Source organism: Muntiacus reevesi, chromosome 3 (assembly GCF_963930625.1).
Source record: "Muntiacus reevesi chromosome 3, mMunRee1.1, whole genome shotgun sequence".
Taxonomy (NCBI): domain Eukaryota; kingdom Metazoa; phylum Chordata; class Mammalia; order Artiodactyla; family Cervidae; genus Muntiacus; species Muntiacus reevesi.
Genome location: NC_089251.1, coordinates 100,775,494 through 100,790,660, shown reverse-complemented (window position 1 = coordinate 100,790,660; position 15,167 = coordinate 100,775,494). Strand labels below are relative to the sequence as shown.

Here is a 15,167-nt window from a genome sequence, read left to right as displayed (position 1 = left end):
CTCATTTCCTCTGAGACACATGGCTTTCATCTTATCTACTAACACTTCCCCAGGATTGGATTGACTGTTTATATTTATATTGGCAGATTAAAGTTAAAGGCCCAAGATACTGGGAACTGCTCATAGATTTAAGCAAGGGAACGCAACACTTGAAGTAAGTGCTTTGAATTTCTCAGATGTGTCTGTGAACGGAATAGAAATATATGGGAAGATATGAATGATGATGATTATGTGAAATGCTCCTTGTCACCCTTTCACCTCATCTAGGACGATATGTAGCGTGTTGAAGAAGGTAGTCTCTCTCTTTGAAAAAGTCCGTAGTAGGAAGTAAAATTTGACATTCAGAAGTCAAACCCTAATTATTAATTCACTGAGAAACTTGAGTGACTTAAATTGGGACAGTCATGGAATTGTATTTTGGAGCAATAATGAAAGATTTAATTTAAGAAAATGAAGCTGATTTATATATCTACAGAGGAAACTTTGTGACAGCTGGTGTTTGGCAGGCCACATCTTCTGTTGCATCTCTTTACCATTTTCTGGTTAGATGGCTCTCATAAAATTAAGATGATGTTTGATTGCTTTTGGTTGGAAATGGTCATATGCAGATAATTACTTTGATGAACAGAGTGTGCTAATAATTTTTACACTTCAGTTAGCATGTAAATTAAGTCTTTAAATTTGCATAAAGTTTAACAATCTGTAACAGTTTTTAGAGTATCATCCTCATTTCTCTTTCTTCTAGACTGTAAGTAGCTGCTTTTTGTATGATTCTGTCTTTAGATTTGCAGCATCTTTTTCTTTTTGCTGTAAACAAATCAGTAGATATTTAAGGGAATACATGTTAGGTAAAATACCTCCTTTGAAAGTCATACTTGAGCAAATAGTTAGAATGCCATCTTATTTAATAGGTTCCTTGAATCTTGATAGCAGAGAAAAGCAGAACTTGATTATGACTTGTAGGGACTGGTTTAATTTCAACACAATAAATAATCACTTAGCAGAAAGTAGTGAAAACTTCATCTCATGTGAACATAGTATTGGGAACTACATTTCCAGGCAACAACTCCCAGTAATGCCTCATATTAAATCCATTCTTGTTTTCTTTCAGGTCCATTCTTTCCAAGGATGGGGTTTTATATGTTAAGCTCAGAGCAGGTCAACTGTCCTACAAAGAAGATCCAATGGGGTGGCAAAGTTTATTGGCCCAGACTGTAGCTAACAGGAACTCTGAAGCTCGGGCCTTCAAGGTAGTGTGACTGGTAAAAACTGAAGGATATTCTCATCAGAAGAAAAAAAGATTGTAACTAACTGTGATGATGGATGTTAACTAGACTTGTGGTTGTCATTTGTCAGTACATACAGATATCAAATAATTGTTGTACACCTGAAACTAATAAAGCATTATATATCAATTATATCTCAGTTAAAACAGAAACCAAAATTGAACAACGAGAGGGAATAGGTTCAAATCCTACTAGTCCACCCAAAGCATATACTTCTGTCATAACATTTATGGTACTGTTTAGGTAGACCCACTGTCTAATCACAGCAGATTGTGAAGACTGAATGACCCGGGGCCTGTTGGCTGTTTCTGCGACAGCTGTTTTCAGATACAGGCCATCTGCCAGAACTCACAGTCAAAATATATCTTAGCGCTAAAAGGAACTTCGCTTAATAGTTAATCCTCAGATCCATTAAGATTTACTTAATTCATGGGAAAAATAAAAAAAAATATTTTGCAAGGTAGCACTTTTGAGTTCTTATGACTGAGTCTTTATTATAGTTTCCAGAGAATCAACTGAAGTAGTTGACATCAGTGAATTTTGTTTGTCAGTATTCAAAAGGATTTTGGGGCGAAGTTTAACTTGAATTTGCACTATTGCTGATTAGCACTAAACCAAAGTGAATGAAAGTGAAAGTCACTCAGCTATGTCTGACTCTTTGCGACCCCAAGGACTATACAGTCCATGGAATTCTCCAGGCCAGAATACTGGAGTGGGTAGCCTTTCCCTTCTCCAGGGGATCTTCCCGACCCAGGAATTGAACTGGGGTCTCCTGCATTGCAGGTGGATTCTTTACCAACTGAACTATCAGGGAAGCCCATTGTAAGCCCGATATAAACCAAGGCCCATCTCAAAGACCCTAATCCAGTTTGTAAAGAAAATAGGTAAGTTTAGGCTTGAGTTTTCATGGGGCAAGTGTATGAAAATTAGAAGACCATCTCCATTTCCTGCCTTCCGGGAGTTCAGAAGTAAAATATAAACCTCAGTGGAAAATGGTAAAACCTTCATATTCCATTTTCAGTCTTGAACCTTGAGTGATATTCCTTGTCACCCTTTTTTCCCAATTTTTTTTAGTTGTAAAATACACATAACATAAAACATACTGGCTTAACCCTTTTAAGTGTATAGTTCTTTGGTACAAAGTGCATTCGTATCGCTGTGCTACCGTTACCACCATCCATCTCCGAGACACTCTTTATCTTGCAGAGCTGCGTCTCTGACCCCACTGACACTGACTCCCCATTCCCTTCTCCCCAGCCCCTGGCAGCTACCTTTGCACTTTCTGTTTCATGACTCTAGTGACCTTTTGACAGCATTTGTCTTTCTGTGAGTGGCTTGTTAGAGTGATAATCTTTTTTGCTTAATCTGTTCAGTAATAATTCTAGTTTCTAGTTTGCCTTTCAGTTAGTTTAAGAAGGAAGGGAAAACCTTTTTGGGGTGACTTCTATAAGAAACACCTGTTTTTAATCTGCCCTTTGATAAATTAGTAGCTCGTGGTAACTTGTGTAATATATTTCTTAGGTATGACATCCCTTATATGTTTAATCTGAAAGGAAGTAATACAAATGAACTTAAAAAACAGAACCAGACTCAGAGTCTTCGAGAATGCGCTTATGGTTGCCAGCGAGAAAGATAGGAGGAAGGGACAGTGAGGGAGTTTGGGATGGGCATGTACAAAAAAAAAGGATAAGTAAGCTGATGTTACTAAAAAAGAAAACAAAAACTTTCAACCCAACAGGTTGATGAAGCTCTAGCAGCCTTGGGTTTTGTGGAAACATTGTGTGAAAAAAAGTAGATTACAGCTGCATACAATTTGAGTAGTAATGAAAAGAATCTTTATTATCTCACGTATACTTGTTCTTTATTTTTTTAGCCTGAAACAATTTCCACATTCACTTCTGATCCAGCACTTCTGTCATTTGCTGAATATTTCTGCAAACCAACTGTGAACGTGGGGCAGGTATGTATTATGTGGTTTGCTCAGCTCCAAGACTAGGCTTTATTTCTATCTGCAGACCACCAAAAACAATCCAAAATATCCTTATCTGTCTTTGATGACATGTCTTAGGCACATTGAATGATTTTTGTTTGGCAAATATGAGTTTTTCATAGTCTAAAGCTGTTAAATTCAGTAATTTCCTACCTTAATAAGTAGAAACAACTTAAAATTTCCAAGACATTAATTTTGATCACTGGTATTTATGTATTCTTGTAATGATTCTTGTTTCTCTTTATTTTACAACCCTTTTTTGTTGGTCATAAAGCTGTTCTCTTCAGGATTCTAAGGGTGCTTGCTAGTAGATTCTTTGATTTATCCATCATCTCAGTTGGCAAGGACTGCATGTGGGAATTTTATGATCTGGGATTGATGGCCTATTGTCTGCAAGTGTGCGTGACCTTGGAAAAATTTTCCAATCTTTTTGAGATGTTGTTTCCTTATTCCTAAAAGTGTGATTATAATATAACCTGCCTTACATTGTTGTTTTAAAAGTAAAATGACAGAACCTTTCTGCCTCTTATTTATTGAATCTTCACTGTGTGTTAGGCACTCTGCTCAGTATTCTTTGTAATTTTTTTCATTTTAACTCTGACCCTGGGGATAGGTACTGCCTGCTGAGGAATACTGCTACTTAGACCCGTCACACACCCGGGGTCACATCACCACTAAGGGCTGGGGCCTGTGCTCAGCTTAAGGCCACAGGTCTCTGCTGAAAGCCCGTGCCCGCCCTTGACCCCAGCTGAGCTTGCTATGTCACCGCCCCAAACCTGTGCTCAGTGCTTCTGCTGCATCTTGGTGGCTGCTGGGCGCCCCTTCTGGATCCTGTTCTCGCCAGCCCACCCCACGGCTTAGCTCTGTGATGTCCTGTCTGCTCATTTTACCCAGCTTCTTTCATTCCTCTCCTCCATAGCACTGAGAGCCTTAAATGTTTCTTGGAACTTAATTTTGATTGTATTTTTATTGGTGTTTAATATTGCATGCACTCTGATTTTATAAAGACCTAGCCTTTTTTACCCTTTTATATCATTCACTGCAGAATGTCAGAATGGGCCATCATAGTGACTGTACAGTTGTTCTTTGATTTGATTTCGGAATATACATTGATGTGCTACAAAAAGATTCTGGCTTTCCACAGAAACAGGAGCTTCTGGATCTCTTCTCTTCAGTGCTCTATGAATGTGTGACTCAGGAGACCCCAGAGATGTTACCTGCGTACATAGCAATGGATCAGGTATGGTTCAGAAAACCTATTCTAATTCTGATGAGCTTTATCCTGTATTTCAAATAACATGCCAGACAGTACAGTAAGATTCCCTCTATGTCCATGTTTTTAGTTTCTCATTTGCTTTTATAATCTCAGAAAAGGAATCTCTTATCAAAGTTGAAAGCTCTGTATATATCGGAAGCTTAGAGTTTATGATGACAAACGGGCTGTCTTACTCCAAGGGTTCCCATTCTCCCCTCTGGCCTCTTCCTCTGACCAGGAGAGCACGCTTTCTCCCTTTCACCCCTAGCATCCTCCTGTGGTCTCTTGCCTCCCTCCTGACAAAGCCTTTTCCTGGAAAAGCTTATGCAAGTGAGCAGTAAGTAAACAAACAGTGCCCTGGTGGTGGCAGTAATGTGCAGTTACACCTGGGGGTGAAGCTCACAGAAGTTACGGTGTCAGCATGTGGGGGTTTCGGGAGCTGGAGTTCATCTTAAAAGTTCTTCTGTGTTATTGTAGCTTTAAATTAAGAGTCTAAAAGGGGTAATGCAGAAGATAATGCTCAACAGCTTTCCTAAAAGATTGAACTTATTTATTTTCTTAGGTTATTAGTAATTGTTGTTTTAAATAATAAGTCTTGTCTGTCTGTTTTGTGACCTGATGGATTGTAGCCTGCTAGGCTCCTCTGTCCATGAGGTTTCCCAGGCAAGAATACTGGAGTGGGGTGCCATTCTTTCTCCAGGGGATCTTCCTGACTAAGGGGTTGAAATCCCATCTCCTGCATTGGCAAGCAGATTCTTTACCACTGAGCCACCTGGGAAGTCCTATTTAGTAATACATATGGCTTTTTAATATTGTCATATCATTGAGACTCACATTTGCCATTAAATTAAGTCAGTAGTTTTCTAAGTTGGCTAAAATTTACCTGGGAAATCTTAACAATACAGAGCCTCAAGTCCCCTTCCACAGTTACTGAGTCAGAATTTCTGAGATTTAAGTCCAGGATATATAGTTTTAAAAAGCTCGAGTGACATTTATGATTAAAACTCTCCGGAAAGCAGGAATAGAAGGAACATACCTCAACATAATAAAAGCTATATATGACAAACCCACAGCAAGCATCACACTCAATGGTGAAAAATTGAAAGCATTTCCTCTGAAATCAGGAACAAGACAAGGTTGCCCACTCTCACCACTACTATTCAACATAGTGTTGGAAGTTTTGGCCACAGCAATCAGAGCAGAAAAAGACATAAAAGGAATCCAGATAGGAAAAGAAGAAGTGAAACTCTCACTGTTTGCAGATGACATGATCCTCTACATAGAAAACCCTAAAGACTCTTCCAGAAAATTACTAGAGCTAATTAATGAATATAGTAAAGTTGCAGGATATAAAATTAACACACAGAAATCCCTTGCATTCCTATATACTAACAATGAAAAAACAGAAAGAGAAATTAAGGAAACAATACCATTCACCATTGCAACAAAAAGAATAAAATACTTAGGAGTATATCTACCTAAAGAAACAAAAGACCTATACATAGAAAACTATAAAACACTGATGAAAGAAATCAAAGAGGACACAAACAGTTGGAGAAACATACCGTGTTCATGGATTGGAAGAATCAATATTGTCAAAATGGCTATTCTACCCAAAGCAATCTATAGATTCAATGCAATCCCTATCAAGCTACCAACAGTATTTTTCACAGAACTAGAACAAATAATTTCACAATTTGTATGGAAATACAAAAAACCTCGAATAGCCCAAGTAATCTTGAGAAAGAAGAATGGAACTGGAGGAATCAACCTGCCTGACTTCAGACTCTACCACAAAGCCACAGTCATCAAGACAGTATGGTACTGGCACAAAGACAGAAATATAGATCAATGGAACAGAATAGAAAGCCCAGAGATAAATCCACGAACCTATGGACAGCTTATCTTTGACAAAGGAGGCAAGGATATACAATGGAAAAAAGATAATCTCTTTAACAAGTGGTGCTGGGAAAACTGGTCAACCATTTGTAAAAGAATGAAACTAGAACACTTCCTAACACCATACACAAAAATAAACTCAAAATGGATTAAAGATCTAAATGTAAGACCAGAAACTATAAAACTCCTAGAGGAGAACATAGGCAAAACACTCTCCGACATAAATCACAGCAAGATCTTCTATGACCCACCTCCCAGAATGTTGGAAATAAAAGCAAAAATAAACAAATGGGACCTAATGAAAATTAAAAGCTTTTGCACAACAAAGGAAACTATAAGTAAGGTGAAAAGACAGCCCTCAGATTGGGAGAAAATAATAGCAAATGAAGAAACAGACAAAGGATTAATCTCAAAAATATACAAGCAACTCCTGAAGCTCAATTCCAGAAAAATAAACGACCCAATCAAAAAATGGGCCAAAGAACTAAACAGACATTTCTCCAAAGAAGACATACAGATGGCTAACAAACACATGAAAAGATGCTCAACATCACTCATTATCAGAGAAATGCAAATCAAAACCACAATGAGGTACCATTACACGCCAGTCAGGATGGCTGCTATCCAAAAGTCTACAAGCAATAAATGCTGGAGAGGGTGTGGAGAAAAGGGAACCCTCTTACACCGTTGGTGGGAATGCAAACTAGTACAGCCACTATGGAAAACAGTGTGGAGATTTCTTAAAAAACTGGAAATAGAACTGACATATGACCCAGCAATACCACTTCTGGGCATACACACTGAGGAATCCAGATCTGAAAGAGACACGTGCACCCCAATGTTCATCGCAGCACTGTTTATAATAGCCAGGACATGGAAGCAACCCAGATGCCCATCAGCAGATGAATGGATAAGGAAGCTGTGGTACATATACACCATGGAATATTACTCAGCCGTTAAAAAGAATTCATTTGAATCAGTTCTAATGAGATGGATGAAACTGGAGCCCATTATACAGAGTGAAGTAAGCCAGAAAGATAAAGAACATTACAGTATACTAACACATATATATGGAATTTAGAAAGATGGTAACGATAACCCTATATGCAAGACAGAAAAAGAGACACAGAAGTACAGAACAGACTTTTGAACTCTGGGGGAGAACGTGAGGGTGGGATGTTTTGAAAGAACAGCATGTATATTATCTATGGTGAAACAGACCACCAGCCCAGGTGAGATGCATGAGTCAAGTGCTCGGGCCTGGTGCACTGGGAGGACCCTGAGGAGTCGGGTGGAGAGGGAGGTGGGAGGGGGGATCGGGATGGGGAGTACGTGTAACTCAATGGCAGATTCATGTCAATGTATGACAAAACCCACTGAAATGTTGTGAAGTGATTGGCCTCCAACTAATAAAATAATATTAAAAAAAAAAAGCTCGAGTGATTATGATATAATGAGTTCATAGATAAGAATTTGGGACTCAGTGTCAAAGGAAGTAATCTGTAATGGAAAAAGAATCTCTACTGAAGAGCTGAGTGGGAAAATGCAGGAAACAATTCCCCCAAACCTGTTTTGCATAACAGTCGTAACTAAAACAGCTGTTTGCAAAATAACCGCGTAGGCCTCGAGCGCCCTTACCGTCGGGCACCCACCTTTTTGGGTGGTAAGTGTGTGAGACCCACGCTGTCGCTGCTTCTCACAGTGTGTGCAGCAGCCGAGTGATGGGTGGCGTTCTTCAGTTGGTGGTTGGGAGTGTGTTCTTTTCTTATGCTCTGAACTTTTTCCTCTTTGCAGTCATGGACAGGTACCTATAGTGGAACATCCCTCTGGTTGCAGCCATGGTAACTTTGCAGATGGGTCCCAGGAGCAGTATTGTCAATAATACAGGTTTTGCCTCCTGACTCCTGGGATCCCTGACCTGATCACAGACATATCATTGTACCAACTTGGGTTTCCCAGAGGGGACCGGCTGAAGACCTATTGCGTCATCATTTCTCAGAGCCCTTGAGCCAAGAATGAGCTTCGTTTGCCTTCACCATTTTTTATCTGAAGGCTGTTCATGTTCGTTTTGAACAGAATGGCCGTTACCTAAACCCACTAAAGGGCTTCTCTGTGGGGCAGACCTGCATCACACACAGAGCAAGCTCCTTGCTGCCCTTCCTTGATCTCATGACCATATTAAAAAAATACCCCAGTGTACAACTCCGAGGAAGTGATGGATCTTCACTCTTTCATCAAGTGGATTTCTGTTCTTCTCTCTGCAAGGCTGTAAGAAGACTGGGAAGAAGAGAAATGTCTGAGACATCTGACCTTTGGCAGATAAAGTTGGTGCTGGAGTTTTTCAGCTCCAGAAGCCATCAGGAACGGCTGCAGAACCAGCCTAAGCGAGGGCTTTTTATGAACTCGGAATTCCTCCCTGTTGTCAAATGCACTATTGACAATATTCTGGACCAGTGGCTACAAGGTAAGAACAGCATTGCACCCCTTGTGCTTGAAGGCTGCACTGGGTCTCAGGTGTTTCTGTTTTAACCTGTCTTCCTTGGTAAGCAGGTTAAGTCCTAGTACAATCCCAAATGGCTGTCGATGTCATGTTTCTAGTTAGGTGAATTATGCCCTGATTATCTACTCTAACATTTTTTGAGGATAGAAAGTGAGATTTATTTACTTATTTATTTTGGCCACACTGTGTGACATGTAGGATTTTTAGTTCCCCACCCAGGGATCCAGCATTAGGAGTTCAGAGTCTTTGTTTTTGGTTGCACTGGGTCTTTGTTGCTGGGCATGGGCTTTCTCTAGTTGCAGAGAGTGAGGGCTGCTCTTTGTGGCAGTGCTCAGGCTTCTCATTGGAGTGGCTTCTCTTGTTGTGGAGCATGGGCTCTAGGAATACAGGCTGCAGTAGGGCTTAGTAGTTGTGACTCGAGGGCCCTAGGGCACAGGCTCAGAAGTGGTGGGGGACAGGCTTAGGTGCTCCACAGCCGTGGAATCTGCCCGGACCAGGGAGTGAACCCATGCCCCCTGCATGGGCAGGTGGATTCCTAGCCACTGAACTGCCAGGGAAGTTCGGGAGCTGGAAGCCTTAACCACTGGACAACCAGGGAAGTCCTGACCTCTTTAATAGATGTATTTAACTCTGCTCTGTAAGCCATGGAGAGAATATGTATGTAGCATTTTAAATACCTCTTGACACTTAGAAACTTGTTTCATCTTTTCCAGCATCAGATTGTCTTTCTTTCCAGTGCCTCTCTCTCCTGTTTCTTAAGGGTGTGGCGTGTCACCTACCTGACCCCATTTTTTTGCCTCCATCCCGTGTACACTGAAAACCTGATGCTTGTTTTATCAGTTCCGTGAGTCAGTCCGTAAGGACCTGGGACTTCTTGGAGCTGGTTTTCTGTCGTAGAAGCTCTGCCTCGTGATTACAGGGAGAGTGTGAAGCTACTCCTGACAGTGTAGAAGTGATTATGGAGGCAAGTGATGGGGCCTTTTGATGTGTGGAAAGCTGTCTAATATGTGATATATGCCTGAAATCCATTTTTAATAGTTAACTCCTTGATCTTTTTATTCTTTTCAGTTCTGATGCTTCCAAAACGTATTGGACAGCAGCTTGCTTTGAGTAAATGCTAACCCTCATAATATCAGTAGTAACAGCTTTTGTTTCTATTAAGTTGTTAGTAGAACCTAGGAATTTGACTATGATTATGTTTGAAGCTGTCTACCTGTTCACTGCACCTGGTTGAGGCTCCTCTGCCTGCCCCGCCCCCAGCCCTGGGGTGACTTGTTTCTCCCAGCTGCTCTCGCTTTTTTTCTATTTTATTTAGACAGGAGATGGAAATGAGGGGGAAGGGAAAGAAAGTTAGCTTGAGCCTGTCTTCACCCAGCTGTAGAGCCAGGGTAAGTTCTGTCCAGTTACTGGAGGTCAGGGTCAAACGGGTGCAAAGCGGTAAGGAGAAGGATGTGCACGAGAGTGGGGGAATGCCCACCAGGGCCCCAGGGCAGAGGAGGGGTGAGGAGGAGTGGACAGGGTGGGGCAGTGGGTTTGGCAAACACCAGAGGAGCCCCTGGCTCCCATTTCCCATCCGTCCCCATCTCTCCTCCCACATTAACACACAAGCTGTTTCTTTTAAAAAAAAGTTTCAGAAAAAATTTAATTGTAAGCCAGATTGTGAACGACATATATGCTGCTGCTTCCTTGCTTCAGTCATGTCCAACTCCGTGCAGCCCTATGGACTGTACTATGCCAGGCTCCTCTGTGCATGGGATTCTCCAAGCAAGAACACTGGAGTGGGTTGCCATTTTCTTCTTCAGGGGGTCTTCCTGAGCCCGAGATAGAATCTGGGTCTCCTGCATTGCAGATGGAGTCTTTACCACTGAGCCACCAGGGAAGCCTGAGGGATATATATATGGAAAACAGCAATTTCAAAGTCCCCGTGTTTAACACCTGCATCTGCTCTGTGATTTCCTCTTGGGATTTGAAAGGTCATAAAGTTTCAGAACGGAGAAGGCAATGGCACCCCACTCTAGTACTCTTGCCTGGAAAATCCCATGGACGGAGGAGCCTGGTAGGCTGCAGTCCATGGAGTCGCTAAGAGTCAGACATGACTGAGCGACTTCCCTTTCACTTCTCACTTTCATGCATTGGAGAAGGACATGGCAACCCACTCCAGTGTTCTTGCCTGGAGAATCCCAGGCACGGGGGAGCCTGGTGGGCTTCCGTCTATGGGGTCGCACAGAGTCGGACACGACTGAAGTGACTTAGCAGCAGCAGCAAAGTTTCAAAATTTCTAAAAATTTGATAATCATTTAGTTCTCATGTTTGGGGAAAAAATACCTGTTATTTCATAGATGTTGCTGTTCTGGATTTATTCAGTTTTGTGTTTGTTCACCCATAACAAGCCCTTGCTGTTGATAAGAAATGAGTCTCCAAACCTTTGCATATTCTCTGACATGCATGTGTCATATAATGTAGTGAGGCTCTGGCAGTGACTAGGCTCTCTAAAACAGCCCTGAATTGCTTTCTCCTCCCTCCTTGTTAGGGTGACTTACAGTTTTTACAGTTAGGGTGGTTTACAGTGTTGTTCTGAGCCTTCACCAGATTTGGCTTGCCACTCTGATTGCCAACAATGTGCATTTTTTTTTTTTTAATTGAAAAAGGACCGTCACTTAAAAAAACTCTTTGGCATGTGGTCTCCTCTCAGGGATACTGGCAGCTTTGGGGTGGAGAACAGTAAATTAAATGAAGGTGCAGGGGCTGTGCAGCAGCTCTGGGAAATGTCATTTGTGTTTGTGTCTCAGTGAATCACAAGTGACCCATAGACTTTTAGGGAGGGCAGGAGGAGAAGGGGATGACAGAGAATGAGATGGCTGGATGGCATCACTGACTCAATGGACATGGGTTTGGGTGGACTCTGGGAGTTGGTGATAGACAGGGAGGCCTGGCATGCTGCGGTTCATGGGGTCGCAAAGAGTCGGGGACACGACTGAGCGACTGAACTGAACTAGTAACACAAACTAGTGTAGCAGATTGATCATATTTTGTTGATGTCTTATGATTTATCTCAATTAGATTTTAATCTTGAGCAAAAAAATTGGGTTTAAAGTTTAAGAACTTAAAAATTTTATTTACTTTTACATTTTATTATGGAAAAATTTAAAGCATAAGGCAAAGTAAACATAATAGTATCATAAACCTCATCAGGCAGCTTCAACAGTGTCCACATTCTGCCATTCTTATATTCTCTCTAACTTTACCCATTGCGTGCTGTTATTTTCCGAATTGTGCCATTTTGCATTCCTGCCAGCAGTGGGATGCATTGCAGATTTTGGCATTATGAGTCTAATTTTAGACAGTCTACTGAATATGTAGTGGTATCTGATTGTAGTTTTAACTTGCATGTCTGTGATGACTCATCATGCTAGTTATTTTTGTATGTGTTTATTTGTTACTCATATATCCTTTGTAGAATGTCTTTTCAAACCTTTATTGTTGCTGTTATTTAGCACTAAGCTGTGTCAGGCTCTTGTGAAACCCCATGGACTGTGTATGTAGCTTGCCAGGCTCCTCTGTCCGTGGGGTACTCCAGGCAAGAATACTGGAGTGGGTTGCCATTTTCCTTCTCCAGGGATCTTCCCAACCCAGGGCTCAGACCTGCATCTCCTGCATCGGCAAGTGGATTCTTTACTGCTGGGCCACCAGGGAAACTTTGAAACCTTTACCCATGTTTAAAATTGGCTGTCTTTTGATTATTGAGTTGGAGGAGTTTTTACATATTCTGGCTGAAAGTTCTTTGTCAGATGTTTTGCAGTGATAGTCTCCTACTTTATGCCTGGCCTATTTTTTCCGGAGTGGTTTTTTTTTTTTTTTCTTTTTTTTTTTGAAATTAGACTTTTTTATTGGCATTTTCAATATTGACTTCAGTTCCTCTGAAATAACTTTCCATGAAACAGTTTCAACACGCTATAACTATTTAAAAATTATGAGTTTCCCTTAAAGATTACTTAAACATACAAGACAAAATCACAGTAAAGATGATGCAGGATTCAAAATGTTCTGAGCGGCTTTCAGAATGCAAGTTTAAACTGTGGTGGTTTCTTTGTTAAACTCAATCAAAGCTGACTCTCATGGGACACATTACCTACTGGAGTGGGGCCTGGACACTCCTTCACAGAGGTGAGCTGCAGCATCTTTGCCTGTAACAGTCAAGCTTTTCCACAAATGGCACAAAGGCCGCCTAGATAAACAGAAGTTTTAAATTTTGATGAAGTCAAATATATCAGTTTGTTTTACGGTTATTACTTTCTGGGTGTGAAGAAATTTTTCCTATTCTAGGTCATGGAGATTTTTTTTAAGTTTAATATTAAAAGCTCTGTAGTTTGATTTTTTATATTTAGATCTATGATTTGTCTCAGACTGATTTTTTTTACATGGTGTGAGATACGAGTTGTCCTTTTTTTTTTTTTTTTTTTTTTTTTTTTTACTTTTAATATGGTTTCAGGACCATTTGTGCAAATGACTTTTTTTCTCATTGAGTTGCTTTGGGGCCTTTGTTGAAAATCAGTGGATTGTGTGAGTTGCTTTGGGGCCTTTGTTGAAAATCAGTGGATTGTGTAAGTGTGAGTCTGTTTCTGGACTCCGTTCTGTACCATTAATCTGTTTGTCTTTTTGCCAGACACCCTCTGAATTACTGTAGGTTTAGAGTTAAATTTTGAAATTTGTAGTGTAAATCTTCCTACTAAAACAGCATTGAGAAGGAAATTCATAGTGCTAAATGCTTACATTGAGAAAGTCTCACATCACTAATCTGAGTTCTTTCTTCAAGAAATTAGAAAAAGAAAAGCAAAATAAACCCAAAGCAAGCATTTAAGAGCAGGAATCAATGAAATTGAAAACAAAAACAAGAGAGAAAATCAGTGAAACAGAAAGCCAGTAGGCGTGAGAAAGTCCTTGTCAGGGAGCTGAGCTGCTGCGTTCTCTCTTGCCTCTCCGGAGAAGCTGCCAGAGCAGAGCCTCTCTTGCTTCCTTTATCAGGCCTTGTGCTGCCGCCCAGATGTCCCCACCTCCCACCAGACTAACCTCCTCCTGCTAGGTCCACCGGGCTTCTGGTAGTGTTCCTGGCACTCCATCTCGTTCTTAAGGACGGTGATCTTTCTTGACTTTTGTGACAGCTCGCTCTCCCATTTCCCAGTTGTTAAAAAACAAACAGAAAAGCTCTGACCGTTCCTTCTGTTTCATCCCTGTCTCACTGGCTTTCCTTCCTTGCCTTTCTGGGAGTATTGTTGCCCCCTCCTCCCTCTCCTTCTCATCTTTTCTGTGGTAGCCAATCCATTACCTTAGCCTTTCATTCCTAACTCCTAAACATCTCGTGAATCTGTCCACATTTTGCCACTTCTCTCCTTGAACAGTGATGTGTTCTCACCTGGACACAGAGGGTTGAAGCCTCCTGCACATCTTCCTGCTTTTTACTCTCATCTCCCTCTCGCCATCTCTAGTCAGCTGACAGTGGTCTTCCAAAGAGTAAATGGATCTAACTCTCCTGCTTAAAACCTTGCAAAGGCTGCTGATTCAGTTGTGAAAAAAATCTTTACCATTTGGCCACCAGGCCCTGTATGACCAGCAAGGCCTCTCTCTCTCTCTCCACAGCCTCTTTTTTGTACCACCCACTCCTCATAAACTCCGCTCAGGCCCCCCGGACCCTTCCACTTCCCTGAAAGCACAGAGCTCTTTCTCAGCACAGGACTACTTCCCATCCCGAGAACCTTTTCCTCTCATTCTCTGCCTGCCCAACTCATGCTCATTCTCACAGCCTCCATGTAAATATGCTCCTTCCTCCCAGGCCTTCTGTGACCACGCTGCCTCAGGCAACTTTCCTGCCATTTTTACTTCTCTCTTTCTCTCTCTCAGCCTTTTTCTCTGTATCAGAATTTCTGTATCTGCAAGTAGCAGCAGGCCTGACTCAGCTTGGCTTGAAAGATGTCATTTAGTCACTGAGTCGTGTCTGACTCTGCGACTCTATGGACTGTAGCCCATCAGGCTCCTCTATCTGTGGGATTTCGCAGGCAAAAATACTGGAGTATGTTGCCATTTCCTTCTGCAGGGGATCTTCCTGACCCAGGGATTGAACCCATGTTTCCTGCATTGGCAGGCGGATTCTTACCACTGAGCCACCAGAGAAGCCCAGCTCAAACAGTAGGACACATACGAACTTACATAATTGGAAGTCCACAGTGACTGTAGGCTGAAGGG

The 15,167-nt window shown here is 41.4% G+C and overlaps 1 protein-coding gene across 6 annotated transcripts in view; it reads left to right on the top strand.

The window, feature by feature from the left end:
- The window catches only part of ANAPC1 (anaphase promoting complex subunit 1), a 108,830-nt gene that overhangs the window by 80,688 nt on the left and 12,975 nt on the right, over positions 1 to 15,167 (top strand). For all 6 annotated transcript variants that reach the window (XM_065929838.1, XM_065929837.1, XM_065929840.1 and 3 more), the window contains exons 42-46: positions 87 to 154; positions 1,112 to 1,250; positions 3,160 to 3,246; positions 4,421 to 4,516; positions 8,696 to 8,894. In XM_065929838.1, the coding sequence (XP_065785910.1) occupies positions 87 to 154; positions 1,112 to 1,250; positions 3,160 to 3,246; positions 4,421 to 4,516; positions 8,696 to 8,894 (589 nt within the window). The remainder of the gene's footprint in view (positions 1 to 86; positions 155 to 1,111; positions 1,251 to 3,159; positions 3,247 to 4,420; positions 4,517 to 8,695; positions 8,895 to 15,167) is intronic.